The following is a 23,546-nucleotide window of genomic DNA, read 5'->3' as shown; positions in this document are numbered from 1 at the left end:
TCTGATATTCTATGATTCTATGAATGCAGTGGTCATGGAAAATCCAGGCTGAGAGACCCTCTCCATTCTCCTAACTCTCTGTTGCTGCTCACCTGCTGGGCCCCCACCACAAGTGATCTGATGACCTCATGAGATTAGCACCTAGTTGTTGATCCACCTTGCTCCTCCTCTTATCCTCAAGTTCTCCCTCTCCTTAAGGGTTTGCTCACTGCAGATTCATCTCTACCATTCCCTTAGCTGTGGCCCATGGAAAATAATAATAAAATAAAGGCCTGTTTTTAATTCCTACCATAGGCTACCAGTGGGGCTCAGTCCTCCAGGGCAAATGCAGTGATGTGAGGTAGCCAGCTTTGCTACATCCACAACTCCACTCTTGTTGCCAGCACAGGAGAAGAAAAAACTATTCCCCTCTCCTAGTTAGTCTCCTGAATGAAGTCATAGTCCAACAACAGGAGGGTCCAACTGTAATGATCTGCCAGGGAATAGTTATCTTTCATCTTGCAATTTCCTGATGTAGTCATCATATTAACCTAGCAAGACACTATGTCTACATACTATGAGGATTAACATACAAGCACTGGAGCAATTATAACCTGTGACAGAAGAAAAGAGATGGTAGGTAACTAGAGTGCTGATGGCAAAAACAGTAGGGGGTTTAGATAGGTTGAGTCTGGGAATTCCTACAGTTGTGCAGATTGGCCCTGCAAAGGACTCAGAGGGGGAGGGACTATTTCTCTATCGCTATAGCAGTCACTAAATCATACTTAGCAGAATTATTCTGAACTGCCGTCTGTCTTGTAAACTCATGTTTAAGAGCAGAACATGGCTCAGAGATTACACTAGTTGCACAGTGAAACACTTCTCCTAGCCATGGAAATAACAGTACTCAGACTACTGGATCTCACAGATCACAAAGCTGCATTCAACACATTTGCTCATGAGACACTACTGATTTCAGGGTGAAAGAAATGCTTGCAGCTGGCTCAGATATTTTTTTTCCCACTGACTAATTTCTAAAGAGCCTAATAGAACTTCAGTCTCCAGCCTCTACCCTGTGCAGTACCACCAGTTGCTGTATGCTATCCATCCAACACACCTGTAAAGCTGCCAAGAGAATTCATGAGGCAGCACAGATGACACCCAGCTCTACATATGCTTCACCTTAAATGAAAACCACACCCTCCTTCAGTTGGCCTAGAGCCTGAGTATATTAGAGCCTGGATGAGAAGCACGTGGCTGAAACTAAGTCTGGGTAAAATGGAGGTGGAAACAGTTTGAGAAATTAGCCAATACGATGTCCTCATTAGAAATTGAAGTTATCAGCCCCAGATTGTCAATAAGATACACAGCCTTTTATATTCCTGGACTCCTTTTTGCCACTAGTTACTAAGACCATTAGAAACTCCATCATCTGTCTATGATATCATCTCCTAGCTAAAGTGAGATATTAAATCATGGTTTCATGCAACACACAGTTCTTAGGACTGAAAATAGGGCTTCTAAGGCTATGTCTACAATACCGCAGTAAGTCAACCTAAGTTATGCAACTCCAGCTATGTGAATAACATAGCTGGAATCAACGTAGCTTAGATCAATGTACTGTGGTGTCTACACCATGCTGGGTTGACGGGAGACACTCTCCGGTCAACTTACCTTACTCCTCTCGTTCCCTGTGGAGTACCGGGGTCAACCAGAGAGCGCTCTGCCATCAATTTAGCAGGTTTTCACTAGACCCGCTAAATCGACCCCCGATGCATCGATCATCGCAGCATCAATCCCATGTAGCGTATACATAGCCTTAGATGCTCTAGCTTGCTGATAATACAGCAGCCCAACACAGGCTAGTGCTATGAGCACTCGACTGGCTCTTCAGTGACTACCAGATCAAAGTCCAACTCATAATATCCAAAGTCCTGAATTGAACAGGACTATATGAACGATTTTCTCTCTTTCTGAGGTGACAACCTGTGATTAATTAGGAATAATGAAATTGTTAGCAACAAGGTTTAGACTCAAAAGAACAGGGGACAAAACTCTGTGTGCCTCGCCCTTGGCTATGGATCTCCTTCCACAAGGATGACTGCAAATGTTAGCATGAAACCTGCCTATTCATTTCATCAGAATGCCAATAATAAAATCCCTCTAAAGCACAGTATATCTTCTTGTAAGCAAAGAGAGAGAATCAAGTGAAATAACTTATTGGCAATACATAATTTTTCTAAGATGCTAAGACACTACTGTGATGGGTTCTGTATGAATGTCTAGATAGTTGGATGAATGAGCAAAAAGTAAACAAGCAGTATAAATTATATTTTTATTTTGTCCCACACTTTTAATAATCTAAGGCACTATTGGACCAAGTATCACACATAAGGAAAATTTAAAAAACAAAATGCATCTATATCTTGGATAGTGTCCCTTTAAAGTTGAACAGCTGCCTGTGGCACAATCAGATTCAGAGTTTGCTTTATCTGGGTCATTAACATGCAGTATTTCCTGCAAAACACAAAGTATTTTTCCTCTGGCCCAGGTAGATGGTGATACAGGCCTTACAGCCTCATCACACCTTTATTCGCTGTACTTATTTAAATCCAGCTACTATAGCAACTATCAGTAGCAATTTAACTGCTTCATATATTTTTAAAATCTTTTAATTAAATGTGAATACACCTGATACACAGTCATTTATGCAGCAAGTGTAATCATATTTTATGCATTTGAAACTTTTGGATGCCTGCAATACACAAAAAGCACTTTATGAGTACTTGCATTATTGCATATTTCATTATAATTTAATTCTATATTATACACAGACCAAAAATAGTTTCTACTCTGTAGCAATGCAAATTTCAATGAATAATCCACAAGGAATTTTAAAGCCTTAACTGTTTGTGACATACACTATTCTGCCTCTCTGGTAAAGAATCAACCATTGAATAAACCTCATCATGCATCTGATACCCACAACAGGCAGGAATCAGGAAACAACTGAAAGGTAAGATACAGCAGTCATTTCCATTAATGCACTGACGCTAAATTAGGGATGACCTGAGAAAAGCAACATTCGTTATGCAATGTTACCTAGTTGTGCAAATTCTGTTCATCGCTTAAGAGCTCAAATTCAGCACCTGGTCAATTTCCTGAACCAGGGCTGTCTTTACTCCTACATAAAGCACAACATTGACTACAATGGATGTACAATTAGGCTCTTAGTAGTTAAGGACTTGATTGTGGCTTTCAGCTACTGGCTGTGTTGGACAGTGGTAATGAGGGCTTGCACTGCAGCCAGAGCCCATGGAGGAATGCCGGCTGAATCTGCCAAGCTTTCTCCTGAAGCGCTGATGAATAATGAGCAGAGGTAAGATGAGGGATAGAGCAGGCATTCCTACCATATGGGGCCAGGGCTCTGGTATAGAGGAGCAGCAGAATGGGGACCTAGCTCCGCTTGTCACTCTGTTTTGTGGCAGACCTCTGCATAAGAAAGCAAGAGGTAAGGAAGTTCCTTGTTCAAACAGACAGGGTGCATGTCTGGTCCTATAGGACAAATCCTATCTCACCTCTGTGGGCACAGGGACCTCATGGTTCCACTGTATGAGGGGACAGAATGAAGTGCTTGACAATCTGGTTTGGATATGCAGAATATATACATACGCATAATGAGCTTTACAGAATTTTTTTTAATTCTAAACACTAGTAGACAATTTTTTGAGAGCATCCCAAGTTATTTTGGTGTCTCTTGAATCATATAGTTGCTCTGCTTCCTGTTTAATAGAGGAACAAAATCTGGCTAAGGACTCTCTGAAAAGAAAAGAAGTCTCCACACAATGGGTTTTGTTGGCTGATTTTTGTTTTTTGTGCAGTGCAAGCCCTCTTAACTCAAGAGTCCCTAACAGACATTACTGTACACTTGCCTAGATCCCCAGATTTTACAGGGAGCTGGTCTGTATTTTATAACTCCTGGCCTGCTGCTAAATACACACTGTTACTACCTGTTGATTAAGACCTAAGCTACTGTATTTCTACATACTGTATGAAATAAAATTCACTTTTATGAATGTTACTTGTGCCTTTCAATAAATTCAATTGAAGCATGGCAATCGTCATTTGTTACCCTATCACACTGAATATAGTAGTAGTTCAAGTGGTAGAAATCCAAAATCTGTTTTGTAGATATTCTAATAGCAGCTGATTTGTAGATTATGTTTCTCTTGTGAAATTGCTTATGTATATCTGCTGTATTTCACTCATCAATGCTATCACCAAGTGATGTGCAAACAGTAACGACTGAGGCTAGGAAAATACAAATATTTAGATCACATCTGTATATATAAAAACATAAAGTGTAAATTTATATGACAAACCATGCCACCAGTATTTTAGTGAGTGTCTGTCTGGGCATAGCTCATCACTGGCAATGGGATGAAAAAACAATTAACACTAGTTCCTAAAGAGCTGAAATACACAGATAGGGCCAAGTTCATTCTGTGGTGTAATACCATTTACTTCAGGGATGAATTTGACCAAATTAGTCGCAGAAAAGTCTGCCTAATGTCACTATTTATGACAATTAAAATTGCAGCTGTATTTAACAATAACAATAACAAAATACTGATTAAAACTTGTGAGATGAAGTTTCAGCCTCAGGATAAATGTTTTGATCCACTATTTTAAAATAATCAAACAAACAAGAACCTTATCCATTTAAAATTAATCAGTGTTAAAACAAAATCTCTTTATTTTTGTTAACTCCTTTTTGTACTTGTACAACTAAAAAACCCCCCACTATTTATTTTAAAGTCCTGCAATATGGCAAGAAATTAGATCAGAAAAAGCTCTATTTGCTTTTAGTATTTTGATGACAACAAGCCCCACAAATTTCTAATCAGCACAGATTATGATGTTCAAAAATCAGTCAGCACCTGGCCAGGAGCTTTAAAGAATGTTTCTTGAGAGCAATTTTAGCATGCACACCACGTGTTCCCAAAACATATTTACACGAAAAAACACAAAGTTTCAAGAGGAGTTATCTGCTCTACTGCATAAATAATACACCCTTTAGAATGATTTATAAATACATATTTAACAGCTTAGCTCTTCCTTTCCATCAGGCATAACACTAATCTTAAAACAAGATGACCATAAACTCACCAGACCAGGATAGCTATTTCATTCTTTCATGCGATATGCATAGCCTAACGTTCCATGTAAATGTTGTTTGCTCTTAGCAAAGTGATTTCAGGATTCTGAATACATAAAATTCAGTTATTATCTTCTTTTTAAAAGAAACATCTATTATGCAAGGACATTATTTTACAATCTATTATTTTCCTGCCCCGCCCTCCCTTCACTAGCAAACCAATTATGATCTAGGGAAAACTTGTAAATGTCCTACTTCCCACATCCCTAGGATAAGTAAAGGTTCCACCTTACCAGCTTCTCCTCCACTGCTAAATTATAGGAGTGGATCCCCCGTTTTTAAAGGGAGGAAGATTGAGCTCCTTGTCTGGAAACTGAGGGACTCATACTGGCCCACTCTGGGCTGATGGCCAAACCCACAAACTAATAATTTATTCCTATTCTCATCCAGTAATGAGAGAACACAGACTACTAGGTTTTGTGATATTGATGCTGCTATCAAGTAACAGTACACGTGTGTTATTGCAACTGTAGTTAATGCAATTTTCTTTGTGTCTTTTACCATCTAATATGTGACATAAGCTTGTGCTCTTTATGTTTTACGCTGTCAGTGACTTCAAAGGGCTTTGCATCTGGCAGTTAGAGTGTGCTGTGGGATGCTTTGATTCAACAATTTCTAAGAAGTGATAAATCATTAACATGTCCTTTGGCATTCTTGATAATAACCTTAATCTTGCTGAATTTCTTTACACTCGCATTCTTCTATAAGAATTCCACTATAATTTAGCATTAATAATTAAGTCCTTATTAGGAACCATTACCCAACGCCTTACTTAGGTAGTTGTGTAATTAGCAATATCACATGGTGACAACTGCAGCTATAAAAAAAAAAGTGCCATCTGCAAATGGTACTAGATATACAAAATATGCTGCATGCAAAGAGAAGCATTTTAAAAATGTGCTAACTGAAGAGAACAGAGTGAAAGATAAACGTGCCGAGGAATTCTCAAACACTTAGACATAACATTAGGTAACTTCTTGCACATGCAGTGCTGTAAATGAAATAATGAGACTTGCAAGAGATTCTGAGGCATGGCTGATTAAGTCCATGTTATAAGCTTTCAGTATTGCTGTATCATACTTAAGTCTCCTGGGTGCTGTTAAGTATTGTAAGCCAACAAACTATAATTTCATGCTTGAGTGGACCAATACAAGCCTAGGCTGCTGCTTCTTTGTCTGTACAAACTGTACTATGCCCCCAATAGTACAGTGAAAAGAAAAAATAAATAAATAATACAAAGCACATGGGATGAAAACTTTGTTTCACATACCTAGAGTAAATGCTTGTCAGTAAATTCAGATGCCATCTGGATTACAGCCTCATCGATTGCCCATTGAAATCAATGGAAAGACTCCTGGATCAGCACCTTAAACTTCTTTATTTTGACTGCTATATCTACTGGAAACTGATGGAGAGCTGTACTGGGACTAAAAGGGAGAACTGGCAAGTATTTTGCTTTTTCTAAAGTGCCAATAATTTTAAATGTAGTAATTTTTCTTGTTGCCTTTTTCTCCATACAAGAACATTTAGCACTGGGCCAATATAATTAATGTATCAGCTCTGTAGAAAACATGTCTGTGAGAAGAATGGAGTGTGCTTTATACAGTCTTGTTACTGTAGGTGCCGAATCTCTCTTCTGCTTTAAATTTTAACTCTGTCCAAATGCAACATGCTACCATTGTGAATGGTGGCTTAAAACCACACAGCAATGTGAAAAGAAAAAGAAAATCAGAATCAGTGAGGGCCTGATTCTGCCAGGTGTGGAGTACCTCCTGTCAAGTGGTGTGTGCCCTTATTAGGAGCTGAGAGCAGTCATCACTCTGATCAATAACTTTCAGGATTGGGCCCCGAGTAAACCATCAGTGTGAGGTGTGGTTGGAATTTCTCAGCTCTGATATATCGCATAGAGGTTTTAAAACTGTGCAGACCATAAGTGGTTCACAAAGAACTTGGTGGTGGCCTAAAAAGAATGCCTTAATTCCAGCTGCTAAAACATGCTAAATGAAATTACAATTAGAGCTGGTCAGAAATTTCCAGATGGAAGGTTTTGCTGTTGGAAAATGTGGATTTGTTGATATTGAAACAGTCCATGGTTACGTGTTAGTTCAGAGAAAATTCCAGCAGAAACCAGGCAAGGTCTCATTGGGACAACCTGGCCTGGTATCCTGCCAGTTCACCAGATGGACTGCTGCGGAGTCCTGGCTCCCAGGTGGGCTGTCAGGAGTCCAGCTCCCAGAACTTCCAGTCTCCTGGTTCCTTGGAAATGCAGGCTCCCAGGGCCTCTGCAGCCTGGGAACCAAGGCTCCCTGGCTCCTCAAGCTGCCCAGCTCCCCTCCTGGGTAGCCTTGACAATTCTTCAAAGTGAAATTTCTATTTTAAAACAAAATTTTGGAATTCCCATTCTGTATGAAATTTTGAAATGTCATTTTTTGTTGTTTCTGTAGAATTTGTTTGGAAATTTTGGAATTTCCTGCAAAATGGCAATTCTGGTTGCTAGTCAGTTCTAATTAAAATATATTATATGCTTCCCTGATATTACTATAGTTACCACAAGAATGTTATGAAGCTGCTTATAGGAGAAGGTGGATCACACAGTTGTGATCTGAAGGGAAGGAGCCCATGAGACAACTGCTGTATTCAGAAGTGGTCATTGTTTGAGAACACCTTATATAGCACCAATAGAAGATGCTCTAGCTCATGGGAATCATGTTGTTAAATAAAAATTCTAACTATTTGACATCATATTGTCTACTGCAGATTGTGGGTCAAATTCTGCCTTCAGTTACCAATGTGCAACTCCCTCTGAAATCAGTGGACATCCACAAGGATTTGAGGATAGTATTTGGCCATACCTGTCTCTTTAAGACGATAGAAAAAGTTCAATAAATAACTTTAAAAGCTTATGTATTTTCTGACTCTACTGTGAATCTCTTTTGAATACAAAAGCATGCCCAGATTTTAAGAATCCAATAATGATGACTCAATTGTCCTTTGCCACCTGTCCCATGTCTGCAACACTCATTGTTTACTTTGAACATTGATTTTCTTAAAATCCAATAAAGTTTTCCCCGTATGTCCCTTTATTTATTCTTTCAAAGGCAGCAGCACTGCACACTACTATGAAGACTTTAGAGTTCAAGAAATTCACTATAATGGCTTTGCTAGTAGCAATGTAAAAGTCTTCAGTCTGAAAACCCCTGCTTCAAGAATAACTTAATTTTGGTGGTATTTCATATAACCATAAAAGGATAGAAATTAGAGATGGAGCAGATCTAGTCTTCTCTTGCCAATGCAGGTTTGTTCTCTAACATATTTTTTGCTATTTTAGTCAGTCCTGTTTTAAACGTACAAAACAATTGGGCTTCCAGTTTGCCATGGGAGAACATTCCACAGTTTATTAAATCTTTCTGTTAGGGGTGAGAGACTGACAGTAAGTCAGAATTTTTACTTTTTTTAACTTCATCTCATTACTTCTAGTTATATCCTCTTGTTCTAGTCTAGTCACTCCTCTCCTTCTTTGATTGGGAAAGCCTTCACTTTTTTATAGACTATTATGTCCTCCATTAGTTTTCATGAAATCACTAATTTTTAATCTGTCCTTTTAAATTTGTCACCACAATACCCTAATATTTTTTTCTTGTGTTTCTATGAACTTTCTTCACATTGGCAGTATCTTTCTGGGAATGAAACTCCCAAATTTCTTTTGTGATAAAGATGTTTACTCTTAATATTTTTCCAAAGGTGATTTTTTTAGTTTGAACAAAATCTATTTATCTGTTTCTGTATGTTGAAGATTTTTCTTTTTTGGCCATATGTCAGTAGCTGATCTGACTATGCTAGGCTTCATTCATGAATGTGGCATCCTAAATGTAGGGAAGTGGCTTGAACCAAACTGAAAAAGTTTCATGGTGTAATTAGGAATTGGTGAATTTTATTGGAGGCAGGACCTGGGCGGCTCTTCTAGCAATATTTCCTGGCTGAGCAAAAGTAGGAAGTACCAGAAGCCCTCAAGAAATCTCTCTCTCCTGGGATTTCCAGTTTAAGTTTGCATACCCAAAAGGTTTAGATAAATATTCAAAATTTATAATAGTTATGTGACCCTCTGAAAGTTTTGTTACTTCCTCCATTGTTGGTACTGTGACTATTACAAGAGCCAGAGGCTGCCAATGGATTTTCTGGCGGAGGGTGGGAAAGTCTTCTTTGGCACAGATAACATCAGATCATTTATAGTACTGCCCTCTCTAATATTAACTATCAAAGGTTAGGTTTTCAAAAAATCCTAAGTCATTTTGACTGGGCATTATGTGTAACATGTCTATGCCTATCCCAAAATATCACCTATTTCCACAGATTCAAGGAACTGAGAATGAATTCTAGATATCTTTACTAAATATTTTGTCTAATCAGTGGTGGTTTTGTGCTCAGATTTTTGTGGCTCTCCGTCCCTATTCAAGTACCTGGACAAAGGCCAGTCACTATAGAAAATGCACCAAATGTTATGGTGCAGGCACCAAAGACTTAATCTACTTTCTATCCATTGTACCCTGCAACCCAGCAGGGAATTCATCCGGAAATGTCAGCAACCCTCAGATTCTCAATAATGGCAAACTAATCATAATAAAAACACCACCATCTTCAGTTGGAACACTAATACTGTTCATGCTCCTTACCTCTGCTTCCTTGTTTGCTAAGACTTTACAGTAAAGAGAGACAGACCAACAAGGAAGTAAGAATGATGGTTAGTTTGGACATCCAGAGAAGGAGAGAATGACCTTGACTCTAATGGCTTTTTTGAAGTCATGCTATTCTTCTCCATCCCTGCCTCCCCCGCATCCACCCTTTTTTCTAATTCTTACTATTACAGTGACTAGATAGTTGCAGGTTTTGGTAGCACTGAGAAGTCTTCTTGCAGCTTCCTCTTTGGGGTGCATTTGTATCTGTGAGGTGGTTATTAAGATATGGGGGGCGGGAGTTGGAGTTTTTATTGAGAAACTAACAGATGAGAAATCAAAATGAATTTTCTATATGCAACACACAGACAAACCAGAACAACTATATTAAGAAATACTGGTTTTAAACTATAAAGATAGAAAACACCCAGGGATAATACATTTAAACATGCCCTGTTGTCTCCTTATATCTACTATATTGATATGAGTGAAATGCTAGTATGGTCGGACACAGTATGACCGATGAAGAGCTACTGAATTTTTGGGCATGCTTTCCAAGCAATAACTGTGTACACTGCAATAGTAATATTACAGGGGACACACAATCTTATCTACATGAATCTTTCTTATGCTTTAAATTCTGACTCAGTCTGCAGACTGAAAACAAAGTTTAAAATAAATAATGTCCTCAGTTTTCATACATCACACTGAGGACAAACTAATTTGAAAAAACTTGTTATGCAGGAGAAACACCTTGACAGTTAAAAGTATGTCTCTTACAATGAAATACTGTTCCCCTCTCTTGTCTATGAGAATATCAGGATGTAAACAGATGAGAACTGACATGTGAGCAATTTTGTAAATGAGAATTCATCAACTTCATATTCAATGGAGAATTGTTTAAAAATTGTTTATCCCAAGTTTCCTTTTCCCAAATGGTGGACAAACAGAGGTCACTTATTATTCATGTTAATTATTAGCCATGTTTGTTTATTAAGTTAATTTGCAGGATCTCTACAGTCTTGTGTCCTTGAAAAGGTCCAGGAGATGGCCCCAAATCTGATGTACTGATTCTCTACACAACAACAGAGAACACTGAGTTTTCACTGTCAGCTTTTTAGTTCAGATTGCATGTCCACAAAGAGGTTGTTTGAATGAATTCTGAAGCAAGTTCAGAGCAATTGCAATTGTTGCTATTATTACTATTGTTTCTGGGGGTCCTATGGAACCCAAAAGCTGACTCTGTAGATCCTGTATATGAGAAAGCTCTATGATATACTTGGCCACTGCAACTGCTTAATAGTCAAGGGGCCCTTACTCCTTGGTGATGACCACATAAAGCTTCACACAGCTGCTCTCCTTTTTCCTAGGGACAGTGCCTCCCTGACATCCATACAGAGGATGAGTTCTTTCTCGGTTGGTTGACAGCCAGCTAACGAGAAGAGTGAAAATGGCTGACCATTCCAAAGACTATCTCATAGCTAGCAGCTCACTTACAGAGTTGGAACTGCTAACAAAGAAAGAAGAGGCGTTCCTCAACCCAAGGAGCTATCACTCTGAAAAGTAATCACAGCAGTTATGGAGAGAAGGAGAAGGAAGCCCCACTCTAATGGTGGCAGGAGCTCCCATTCAACCTCAGCTACAGTGACTGGCACTGGGAGAGGTCCCTCTCCTTTCCTACACCCTGCACCATTCAAGCTAAGAGAACAGACCATGTCTCTCTTGTTCCTACAGGGCTTCACAGTCCTACGGCTATTGTAACTTTCAGTCTTTCTATGGCTCCAGAATGAGGGAGCGGGATGGAACAAGAATACTCAGTGGTGCTGCTCGAAGAGGCAAGGAACTAATTTACATGAGCTCCACGAGCAGCCAGCTGTCAGTTCTCTTTGCCAAGATCCAGCCAAACAGTGGGTGAGTGTTCCACTTTCACCTTGTACAACAGGCCAACCCAGTCTCTGAATACATCAGTCCACTGCGTGACTACCGCAAGCAGACTTCTGGGGCTTAAAGAGCTCCAATGGCCAGATTTCTTTTCAGCTGAATAGGTCCCTAAGTCAGTAACAAACTAATTCACCAGAATGATGTTATGTAGCAGTTTGCAGCTTTAAGTATCATCCGCAAGGAGAGCTGAAGGCAAAATCCTGACCACTTGGGGTAATTAAAGATCTTCAGAGTCTTTTTGCTTAAGCAGAGGTGTTGGACCTCAATTCCTGGTTTTCAGCCTGCCTGAAATTTTCTGTCTATCCATGTTTCTTATACTACACCCACCACTGATATATGAGTACCTGAAACTTGTGTCAGCTGCATCTGGGTAAAGGGTTCTTTGCTTCTTTCCCTTAATTCCAACTTGCATGGCTGTGAAGTTGTCAGCTAGGTCAGTGGTGAGAGTGAGAGGATTATCTTTTAGTCCAGGTCACCATCACCCACTTGTTAAATTTTCAAACAAGCATCTTCATGCTTTCTTCCATGCTGCCCTTCATGCCTGAGATTTGCTTCATGGAAGCATCTGAAAAGCTACCTCCTTCGTCTTCAAATCCCTCCTTCAAACTCCTCTTTGCCATGATGCCTACAAAAAACTTGACAATGGTTAGGCTGCTTATGAACTCAGACCAGTACCAATCACGCTGACCAAAAATGGTTCATTGTTTCCTTTTACTCCCTTGTCAGTCTATATTCAGTTGTCTCTTGTTTTATACTCCATTGGTAAGCTCTCTGGGGTCGGGGCCATCTGTTTCTGTGTTTGTACAGTACCTAGCTCAATGGGTTCCTGGTCCCTGACTGAGGCTCCTAGGTAATACTGAAATTCAAACAATAAATAATAATAAAGCAGTCTGGTGTCCTTCAGATTAAAAAGGTGCTGCATAAGTGAAAGATATCACCACTATCTAACTAAAAATGTTAGTAACTAGGAAAGCCCTCAATTTCCATTCAGAAGGAGAAAATTATATACACATGACATTGCGATAGTAATTCCCCATCTCTTTCTAAGGCATCTGTTTCTGGCATGACAATGACAAGTCATCATATAGGGAAGGTTCAGCTGAAGATTATGAGATGATGAAATTCCCTTTGACTGTCAGTTCTTCCTCCTTTGGAATGCATAATATTGCTTTTGGTAAGCAAAAGAAAAGTTGTTCTGTGTTCTCACAATCAGACTTCTAATGACTTCCTATGAAGTAAAATGTACCTTTAGCCCATATACAAGCCATAGGGAGGGATAAAAAAGAAAACAGTCTACTAAATTAAACAGAGTAAACTTTGAAAGCCTTTAAAATCAATGCAATTCCTCTTAGTTGATTCAAGGGGAGAGGGAAGACTATAAATATCTTTCCTTTAGACTCTGAAAGGAGTACATCAGAATGGTGAATAATTTCAGAAATACTCAGGTAAGCTTTTCCATGAAAAGTTGATTTATTCAATCACAGTGCTCCTATATCTATTCCTGAACACAGCTTCCTTTGGCCTAATAGGGAATTTGGCCCCTCAAATTCAACAGATATCTGTAAAGGAAGAGAGAGTGGCTCCTCCTCCTTCAATGCAGTATGTGTAAAAGAAACTCAGAACAGAAGGAACTTAAACCAGGCCCTGAAAGGAATTTATGACTAACTTCCATTGAAATCATTAGAGTTATCTCAAGGAAGAGATGGGCCTATCATTGTATCACCACAATCCCAGCATTCCCTGCTCCACCAACACACATCATCTCAGGCTCTTGCATATATTTTGTAATTATCTTCCTGTTGCAAATGCTCACTTGTCGCTTCCCCTCCACGACACTAGAGGCAGGAATAGCGGCTGCTCTGCTCTCTGTTGTCCAATGTGGGAATGCCACATCAGGTTCAGCCTCATCCCTACACCTTTGGCAGGAAACAATCAGTCAGTCCTGGTTGTAGGCTGAGCCTGAGAAGAAGCCCATTACACACAGTGTTTATTAAGTAATAAAAACAAACTTATTATGCATCCCTTGCCTTTGGTCTTCCTCCTCTTTCCCTTTTTATTGGTTTCACTCCATTTCTTCTATGGAGTCTCAGTGCATCTTTTCCTCTGCCTTGCAGTATGTGTTGTTCCTCAGTCTAACTTTTAATGTGTTATGTTGAAGAGAGAGCTCATCCATTAAAAGTACAGAGTCAGCATTGTATTAATATATTAACATGTATTATGTTCTCTCTCTTTTCTTCCCCTTTAAAATACTCCATTCTTCCCCCTCAACCATTCCTTCATCTTCACCATCACTGTGTCCTACTCATTATGTATTGGGTTACAGACAGTGAGAAGCCAGTAGTCTTCTTTCAGAATGATGCCACAGAATGGGTAGTGAGGGCCATTGTGGGCATAGCAAGAGCAAAATGACCTAAGTTGGGGAAATGGCAGTTACCCAAACACAAAAAAAGAGAAGGAAATTTTAGTGGACAAAGAATCTGCTACAAGATTGTTTAACCCAAATTGGTTGGTTAAGTTGTATGTATCCCCAATAGTAATTGAAAAACAGGGGAAGGTTCTTTGTAAGTCACTACTCTAAAATGTTATCATTCTTTGGGCTAGATTGTGACTTGCACTATATACCTCCGTAGTGGGGAAAGAAGTCCCTTTCACTGCTACACAAGCTGACCTGAAGTAAGTGGATGCAGAATGCCTGCATACTACCTCTCTGAAGCAAGTGGTTGAGAAGGGGTGGGGAATGGGTGGAGCCTGTGGTAGTGGGGGAGCTGATGTGGGTACAAGATAGCAGGAGATTACTATCACCCTGGAGCAAGAAGAGACAAGGATGGTTCCTTGAGTCACAGTTCCTTTCCTGGTATGCTCGTGCAGTGAACACCTTCACTCCAACCTTTCTGTGGGCCGAGACCTCATGTGCTAATGACCCAAAATGGAAAGAATCAAAAATTCCACTTGCACTTTTATTTTTTAGTTAAATTTCACTATATTCAATACAAATACACTGGCTGCCCTTGAAGGAAACTGCAACAACCATACTATACTGTGTACATCACAGTGCTGGGACATTAATTCTATTACCTCAATAAATATTCTTGAAATATTTAGTATTTCCTCCACACACACTTTTCTTTCCCATCAGCTTTTAGTATTATATTACAGCTTAAAATGGTGATACACTCCAAGCTATAAAAACATGAACACAGAGACAGACATTTAGCCACATTAACATACCAAATGTTTTATCGTGTTCTGTACTTACCGCAACATTGAAATGAAAAACTCAATGGGAGTATCCAGATTCTCACATTATTTCTTCTTAATTTTCACTGTTCTGATGTTAATGTTCCTTCATCTTAGTGTTAGAGAGAGATGTATTTTTCTTAGATATCTAGGACTAGATCCAATGCCAATTAAAGCAAATGAAACATTCTCCAAGTCAATGTAGGAAATCTTTTAGAATGACAGCAAGAAATAAGGCAACCTTTGATTGCTGCAATTGTGCCTCTTTGCACAAAATAAACAGACATTAGGGATGTTATTACCAGTGTTGGTGCCTTAGAGCAAATGTTAGGCCACAGAAATGTCACAGGCATGGACTCTTCCTAAGTGTGTCACCAGATAGATGATTACTTTTCAGCACCTTTTCTTTGAAGGCTTTATCATAATCTATTGTGCAATCCTGTACTAAGTATAAATACTGCACTACATGACAATTGTATTAATTTCATCTTTTAAATTCAGCAGCACAACTTCATAACATTGCTAAGAGAAGGACACAGATATTGAAGAAAAGTTTGCTTGGATAATTTGTCACTCTCTAAGGAATAGGAACATATTTGAGAAGCAGAATAGTGACTCACACTGCAGAAAAGCTCAGAACTGTCAGTCCAAACATTAGTGGGTTGAACCATCCTTCTCCATAGGGATTTGAACATAAGTCTTCAGCATAAATAAAGCGTAAAAGTCATATTTTTTAAAATGAAAATACACCTGTAGGATAATGGCAGGGCTGCAGTATTGGAAAATGAGAACACTGGAGAAAGATTATTACCAGACTAGAAGACAGATTGCTACTTAAGATGTAAATTTGCTTTCGTTTTGAGAATCTCTTCAAAAATCACTTAGAAATTTAATGTTTTCTTGAAATAAAAACACCTTGGAAGTCAAACTTTCTAAACTGAGCAGGAAGAAAGGGCTATTGTCCTGAATTGGAGATCTACATGGTTTCTTCCTTTGGGATTTCTATATTATGCAGGGGATCCCCAAAAAGATAATGGTGAAGGGGCTTGCTCTGCCACTTCACAGCAACCTGGATCATAGATTCAGCTAACCCCTCTCCTCTCCCACTATTTTTTCCTTCTGTTTCTCTCCACTATTCCCTTCCTTTTTTCACTGACCTTGTCCTTGTTTCTCCTAAAGTCCACCTTTCCCCAACCCTTTACTTCCCTTTGGTCTATCTTCTGCTCTTTTTACATTGGTTCTTGCTTTCTTCCCCTTCTATCCCTACCCTATTTCCCCTTTATTTTGTCTTCCTAGCTCCCTCTTTATTTTCCTTTCCTTCTCTCGTTCACTCATCCCTCTTCACTTTCCTTTCTTTTCCCATTCTCTCTCCCTTTTTCTTAACCATCTCCTTTTCTGCCTGGTTCTCCCCTTCCTACTGATATACAGGCTCTTCTTTCTGAAGGAGTGGGATCAGTGTATATCTAAAGCAAGCAATGATGGCATTCAGTATTATTTTTTACACACATTCTTCCCCTTTGTAGTGCATTGCGCATGCCATTTTCCACTCTGCTTGGAAAGTATAAAACTGTGAACTTAAGCCTGTTCTAGTGAAACATTTTAATTCTAACTTCTTGGTCCTTAGAACTGCCTGGATAGATAAACTAGGGGCCATATATTTATATTTCTTACCAAAAGAGATTTCTTACCAAATTGTCTTGCCTATTGGAAGACTTTTTGAGGGATAATGTCACTGGAGTTCTAATAAGAAGCTGCATTGCTATGGAGTAACATTTTATCAGTTGTAATATGTTCTCATAGAATCATAGAATCATAGAATATCAGGGTTGGAAGGGACCCCAGAAGGTCATCTAGTCCAACCCCCTGCTCGAAGCAGGACCAATTCCCAGTTAAATCATCCCAGCCAGGGCTTTGTCAAGCCTGACCTTAAAAACCTCTAAGGAAGGAGATTCTACCACCTCCCTAGGTAACGCATTCCAGTGTTTCACCACCCTCATAGTGAAAAAGTTTTTCCTAATATCCAATCTAACCCTCCCGCCCTGCAACTTGAGACCATTACTCCTCGTTCTGTCATCTGCTACCATTGAGAACAGTCTAGAGCCATCCTCTTTGGAACCCCCTTTCAGGTAGTTGAAAGCAGCTATCAAATCCCCCCTCATTCTTCTCTTCTGCATACTAAACAATCCCAGCTCCCTCAGCCGCTCCTCATAAGTCATCCAAGTTTGCTTGTGCTCAGAAAAACATACAAGAAATTTATGGCATGAGTGTTGCTCTGTGCTCCAGTATGGTGCAGCATGATGGAACTGCAGGATTTTGGCTAGGCAGCACTGAGGTGGTGTTGCCAAATTAGTGCCTGATCCTGTATCCATGGAAGCCAACAGAATGACTCCTGTTATCTTCACTGCATTGATACCTGCTCTGTAACATTGATTCTCCACTGTCTTGCTTCATGAGGTCTCACTGAGACGTGTGCAAAGTGCATGTAAAACGGATACGAAACGAGCATGATAGCCTGTTACAGCCAATTTACACAGGTGTTGGTGAGGATACAAGGTACATGGCTGTGGAGAATCTGGCTCTGTGGGCTCCAGTGTGGCTTTTAGAAGCAGCCTGTGTGGAGGCAAGGTGGCCCTGCTCTGCCCCACCAGGTGCACCAGCAACCATTGTTTCTCCAGAAGGCTCAGTGCTTCAGGGAGCCCCCCCAGTACCCAGAGGATGTGCCCACTGGTCCCTCTCCCCCACCACATGGGGTGTGGAATATACACCTCTGGATGCCTGTTGGGGAGGTATGACCAGGGCCAATGCATCATCCCTTCTGCACCTTCTCTTTCGTGGCTATTGAACCAAGATGTACAAGCAGACAGTAGCTTCTGTGCCCAGGGGACGGTGATTGTAGCTGGATCTTGTGCAGGAAGACTCAAGGGAGACTTCATGGGCCCTTGCTCATTTGCATGTGGGCCATCCACAATCAGGCTTCATATGGTCTTAAATGTCTCACTTTCCTGACCAGTGAATTGACTCCCAAGCTGGAACAACATTGTAACTGGCTTGTTCCTGCACACGTTTTATATCCCAGATTTAGACAAGATTAATTTATTTTAATACATTGATGAAACTTTGATGTGGGCAAGTGTTCCCATCCTGATTCGCTCTCCCTCCCTATCACCTCATTTAGGAATATGCTACAACTGGACTTGCATATTTCAATATTGTATTTGAAATCCCATTCATTATTTCTTCTCCTTACACTGGCTGTGATTTCATTTCACTTTTTTTTTTTAAAGAGTGATATTTGGACTCTGATTCAGATCACATTGGAAATGCTTAATGAAGCTAATGTCCATGGTTTACAAAAATAAAAGGATACTTATGATCAAACCCATACCATATTCTGAACAGCCACGCACTCTCAGCCTTGGTTGTGTTCTTATCTGCAGTAGTCGCTCTCTGCAAAATAAATACATATATAAAATCAAAAGAGTTTTTGAAACATAAATAAAACAAAGTTTTGATATTAAAAATACTTGTCAAACCAAATTATATTTACCTGCATTTTTTTTATTAAAAAAACCCAACCCTCTTTGGCCCAGATTTCATCTCAGTATGTGAATCTGTTCATGGACAAATTAGATCATCAGCACATTTCTCTTTGCTGTGCTGGTACTCGAGTGGAATAATTCAGCATTTACATTTATTAACGATTCCAATTTTATTAAGCAGCTGAGAAGCACTATATTCTGAGATCAATAAAAATGATATTTCTGTTAAATTGCTGTAGTGAGATTATTTCAGTTTACTCCTGTCAAGTTCAGATGGTATTTGTTTATGGCTTACAAAAAGGTCATTCCAAAGGGAGCGTAATATTCTAATAATTATGACACTAGTTTCCTTTCTATTTTTCCTCTTTGCTTTATAAGAAAAACAAACAAAAATGTACACAAAAACTATACCACCACTGGGGACTACAGGTAGTTTTCAGTATTTTCCTGCACTGATTCCAAACATTGGTCCCCATTCTGTGACCATTCTGACTTCAGCTGGGTTCTGCATGGGCACAGGGGTCTGCCTCCTACAGAACAGCTTGCAGAATCATGGTCCCAGTCTGGAATTATATGTTTGCAACCTCCTCATATACTAGATGGGTAATTAGTTACGCTCTGGGTGTTATGTGAAAAATAGCATAAGAATTAACAACAGGGTGGGAATAGAAACGGGAATGGGCATTCCAAATAGCACACTCCATTACAATTTTATTCCTCTTTGGCTTTAAGTTTGAGGTATGTATTTTTTTTAAAAGCTTCATTCTACATGGAATGCTTAATGGGAAAATTTTATTTTGCATTTTTCAGTTCAATTGGTCTCATTATTTCTCCATTTTAAGCTATAATACAAACATTCTTGTCCCTTATACACACCATGATGCAGGTAAGGTTAATAATAATAGGGCTGCCCACTGCTAAGGCCTGATCCAAACCCTACAGAAAGGAATCTTTACATTGATTTAATTGGGCTTTGGATAATACCCTATAGGGTATGGCTACTCTGCAGCTGGGAGCAAGTCTCTCAACGCAAGTAGACAGACTTGCGCCAGCAGGGCTTGAGCGAACACACTAAAAATAGCAATGTGGATGTTCTAGCTTTGGTGGAAGCTTGAGTTTGACTCCCGAGGTTTCATATCAGCAAAACTCCCAATGAGGTCAGTGGTAGTTTTGTCAACACTAGAATTGCAGGATTGAGCACGATAAACTTACACCTGTAGCACATGGACCAAATATTATTCCTGGGAGCTGATTCAGCTCCATTGAGTTGAGTGGAAGGATTCAATTTTAACTTGTGTGGCTTCCTCTCATGCCATAAAATTCTTTTGGTATAGGGAGGTCTCATAGACAATGATGATGGCCTGGGGAATTCATGGTAGCCCAGATCCTGCAGGAACGATACCATCAAGGGATGGCGGAGAGGCAGCAGGGGCTGTGGATGCTCCTGGCCTCTGGCAGCTCCTCAGGGATCTGCAGGTTTAAAGTCTGAACCTACAGCTTATCCTGCAGGGCTGGCTAGTGGCAGTGGGGGGCACACTATGCCAGCAGTCTGATGGAAAAATAAGAGGATCTCTGTGAACTGATTTCAGAGTAACAGCCGTGTTAGTCTGTATTCGCAAAAAGAAAAGGAGTACTTGTGGCACCTTAGAGACTAACCAATTTATTTGAGCATAAGCTTTCGTGAGCTACAGCCGATGAAGTGAGCTGTAGCTCACGAAAGCTCATGCTCAAATAAATTGGTTAGTCTCTAAGGTGCCACAAGTACTCCTTTTCTTTCTGTGAACTGAAATTGGCATTACTTCCATCCCCTACACAGGAATAACCTATTTATTTTCAAAAAGTCACTTGCAGTTTCCCAGCAGGCCTGCATGAGAGGCTAGTAGGAAGAATGAAAGTGTAAGGACACTTTCCTTCCCAGGAGCTAAAGAAATAATAGACAGTTAAACACATCTCTTTTTACTGAACTTTAGTTTAGTGAGTGAGCTATTCTAGCTATACAGTAAGCTGCTTGAACTTCCCATGAGACCTATAACACGCCTACAGCATTCTTCCAAAAATATTTCCAGAAAATACATTCTTTTGTGTAGCCTCTGTGGAGATGCACCTAATGGGATAGCGGAGAGACAAATCAGCTGAATAAAAGCTTTTATCAACCATCTTGGTTTTGTGAGGAAATTAATTAGATCCTTGTTAAAAAAAACCTGCAAGAAAAAGCTTTGTCTTTTTTGTAGCAGACTGGTCTTGCAACTCAGCTTAATGACTATTTATCCTTCACGCCTGGTCATCAGAATTAGCTTTTTGTGTTTATATTCAAATTGTGTAGGATATGCAGTGGACTGACTGCATTCATTTATTTCTACACATTATTGATGGCCTTTCAGAACTGAGTTATGAAAGCCCATCAATAAATGAGTGGAAATAAATGAGCTAACCTATTGTACGTTCTGTTTATGCAAGACGGTTTGATGATAAATGCACCTGAGAAAAGACAGAACTAGGGAAGTAAAAAAGAAACTGATGGGGAGACCCTTATTGTGGATGGTGTACAGATCAGGGCTCTGTGAAGTCCAGGTGGGGATTATAGACACAATCTGCCAAGAGCTGCTATTTTGAAACACAGCTTCCTGTATCTCCTCCTGACAGCGAACGTGATAAGCCACAAAGGGAGTATCTGACCAGGATGAACTTGGGGTTATTTTTCTCCTTATGGACAATGAGATTTTCTTAAGCTTCAGAAATTGGATCACTCTTCTTGCCCCAGGGGGAAATATGCATCACTGTTAAGAAAAGCTAGTGATCTCTGGGGAATATTTAATTAGTGTGGCTCCAGCATGCAACAGTAATGCAGTAAGTCTACTCAGCCCGTGATTCTGGTGGTCTTGAATCTAAAATTTGTGTGCCCTACTGTCCTGGGTTCAATAGTAATGTCTGTCTTTCCCAATAACTACACTAATATCCTCAGCAAATAATTACTCTTCCCACTACCACGTCCAGGATATAACATGCCTTCTATCTACTGGAAGATACAATAAAATGGGCTTGTTCTAGAAGTAGGATTATAGTAAAATGTTTCTCCAGAGTCAGGACAGACTCATCATTAGCAGCATGGTTTCTGAGCTTGGAGGAGCATAGTGCTTATCTGAACCCAGAAAGTAACCACAAATAAAATAATTGGAGGGGAAGTTAAGGTTGCAGACATATTGGTATTTAGGGTGGGTAATACATAGAAACGCTAAGGTACAGCAGTGTTACCTATTTACTCTTTAGATTGCCTCAGAGCTTTAGTTTAACCCACAGTGGGCCAAATCCTTGTCTGCTGTACCATGGCTGAATAGATAGATGGGCTTTGTACAGGGGATCTTGTGTCAGGAAGATGGGCTGGAATTATTTCCACCACACTGCAGAGCTGCTCACCTACTGAAGCCCAAGAACTGCAATATCACCATCAGCACTTGCATCCCATTGTGCAAAGAAGGGTGAATGACCACTGGGTCTGCATAGTCATGGGCCCATGGCTTTGATCCTTCCACAGCCCAGTCCCCATCTCCAGTCATACTGAAGAGGCCAGATCCACAACTGGTGTAACTCTATTGAAGGTAATGCAATTACCCTGATTTACACCAACTGAGAAACTGGTATACAACAGACTGTGTGTGTGTGGGGTGGGGGTGGTATTTGTAAGGATTAAGTTTGTAGAAAAACAAACAAATACAACAACATAGGGAAAGCCAAAAAAGAAAAAAAAGTAACTCTAGTCAAAAGACAAGTTAGCTTCTCTCTCTCCTCTCTCATGCAATCAGAGGTTTCTCTGCACCTCATCTTGTGTGATAGCTACAAGAACCAACCAGGCAAAGCTCAAAAAAGTTTGATAACACCTGAGATTGACAATAAAGTGTGTTAGATAACAGGCTGATGACACAAGATACTGTTATCCAAACACCTTCTCTAACATTGTCTGTGTCATTAGTCTGTTATCTCAGGTGTTTGATGGAGAGGGGGGATGGGGACATGCCCCTGCTCTTCCCCCAGCTCTGTTGGAGTAACTAGATCCTACTAGTAGAGACAGAGAGCAGTCCATTGCTTCTCAGATGAGAACAGGGACTACAGCTGAGAAGGACACAAATGGGAAGGTTCCAGACATAACTTGGCCCTTATTGTGACTGTGCTTCTTGGACTATTCCATCATGTCTCCCTCGCTAAAGCAGTAAATGAAACAGTCAGGTATGAAATCCCCTCTGGTTTGGAAAACCTGAGTCAAAGGTTTAAATCTCAGTGGTGACTGTGCCAGCCCTTCATCCTTTTGAATTAGATAAAATGGATTCTGCCCAATGAACTCTGCGTCTTGTTCAGCTGAACACTTAAAAACCAAGGTCCTATCTGCTCTTCTTGGACATTAAGGATCACAAAACACTTTTCACAATAGCATGAGGTTTGTTTGTGCCAATCTCCTTAGCCAAAAATTGTGTGTGCATGAGTGCCACTTCCCATCCCTGAGCTTCATGCTGTGACATGTCCTATACAACTGAATAATGCTTTAAGGTTCTTTCAGGTGAACGTAGTTATTTAAGTATAAGATATGGCCAAAAAATAAAAATTAAAAAAAAATTCTGTAGTATGAAAGAGAGAATAGCACATATATGAAGAAAACTGAAAGTTCATACAGAAGATAGATTAAAATAAAAATAAAAAACTCATATCTATTGTGTGAGAGAAAAATAAAGAGAAAGAAAATGAATTATCTAAAACAATAGAGGAAAAGAAAAGATAAAGATGAAGGAAAAGAGAAAACTTTAAAGAAACAATCTGAAAGAAAAGGTGAACAGTCCATAGTACTAAATTAAAAAGAGAAGAAACACACAATGAAATAAAGAACTGTATTAATAAAAATTAATATAAGAGCTACAGTTAACATGTTAGAGAAATGAAAATAGTAAACATTTAAAAAGGAAATCAGAGCAACAA

The 23,546-nt window shown here is 39.7% G+C and overlaps 1 protein-coding gene across 1 annotated transcript in view; it reads right to left on the bottom strand.

Annotated features, from left to right (window-relative positions):
* SLC9A9 (solute carrier family 9 member A9) overlaps nucleotides 1-23,546 on the bottom strand; it is a 325,848-nt gene that overhangs the window by 55,680 nt on the left and 246,622 nt on the right. The window contains exon 14 of the mRNA XM_073359753.1: nucleotides 18,413-18,492. Coding sequence (XP_073215854.1) covers nucleotides 18,413-18,492 — 80 coding nt within the window. The remainder of the gene's footprint in view (nucleotides 1-18,412; nucleotides 18,493-23,546) is intronic.

Source organism: Lepidochelys kempii, chromosome 9 (assembly GCF_965140265.1).
Source record: "Lepidochelys kempii isolate rLepKem1 chromosome 9, rLepKem1.hap2, whole genome shotgun sequence".
NCBI lineage: Eukaryota > Metazoa > Chordata > Testudines > Cheloniidae > Lepidochelys > Lepidochelys kempii.
Note: the sequence above shows the minus strand (reverse complement) of the source record. Positions and strands in the feature narration are given on the sequence as shown.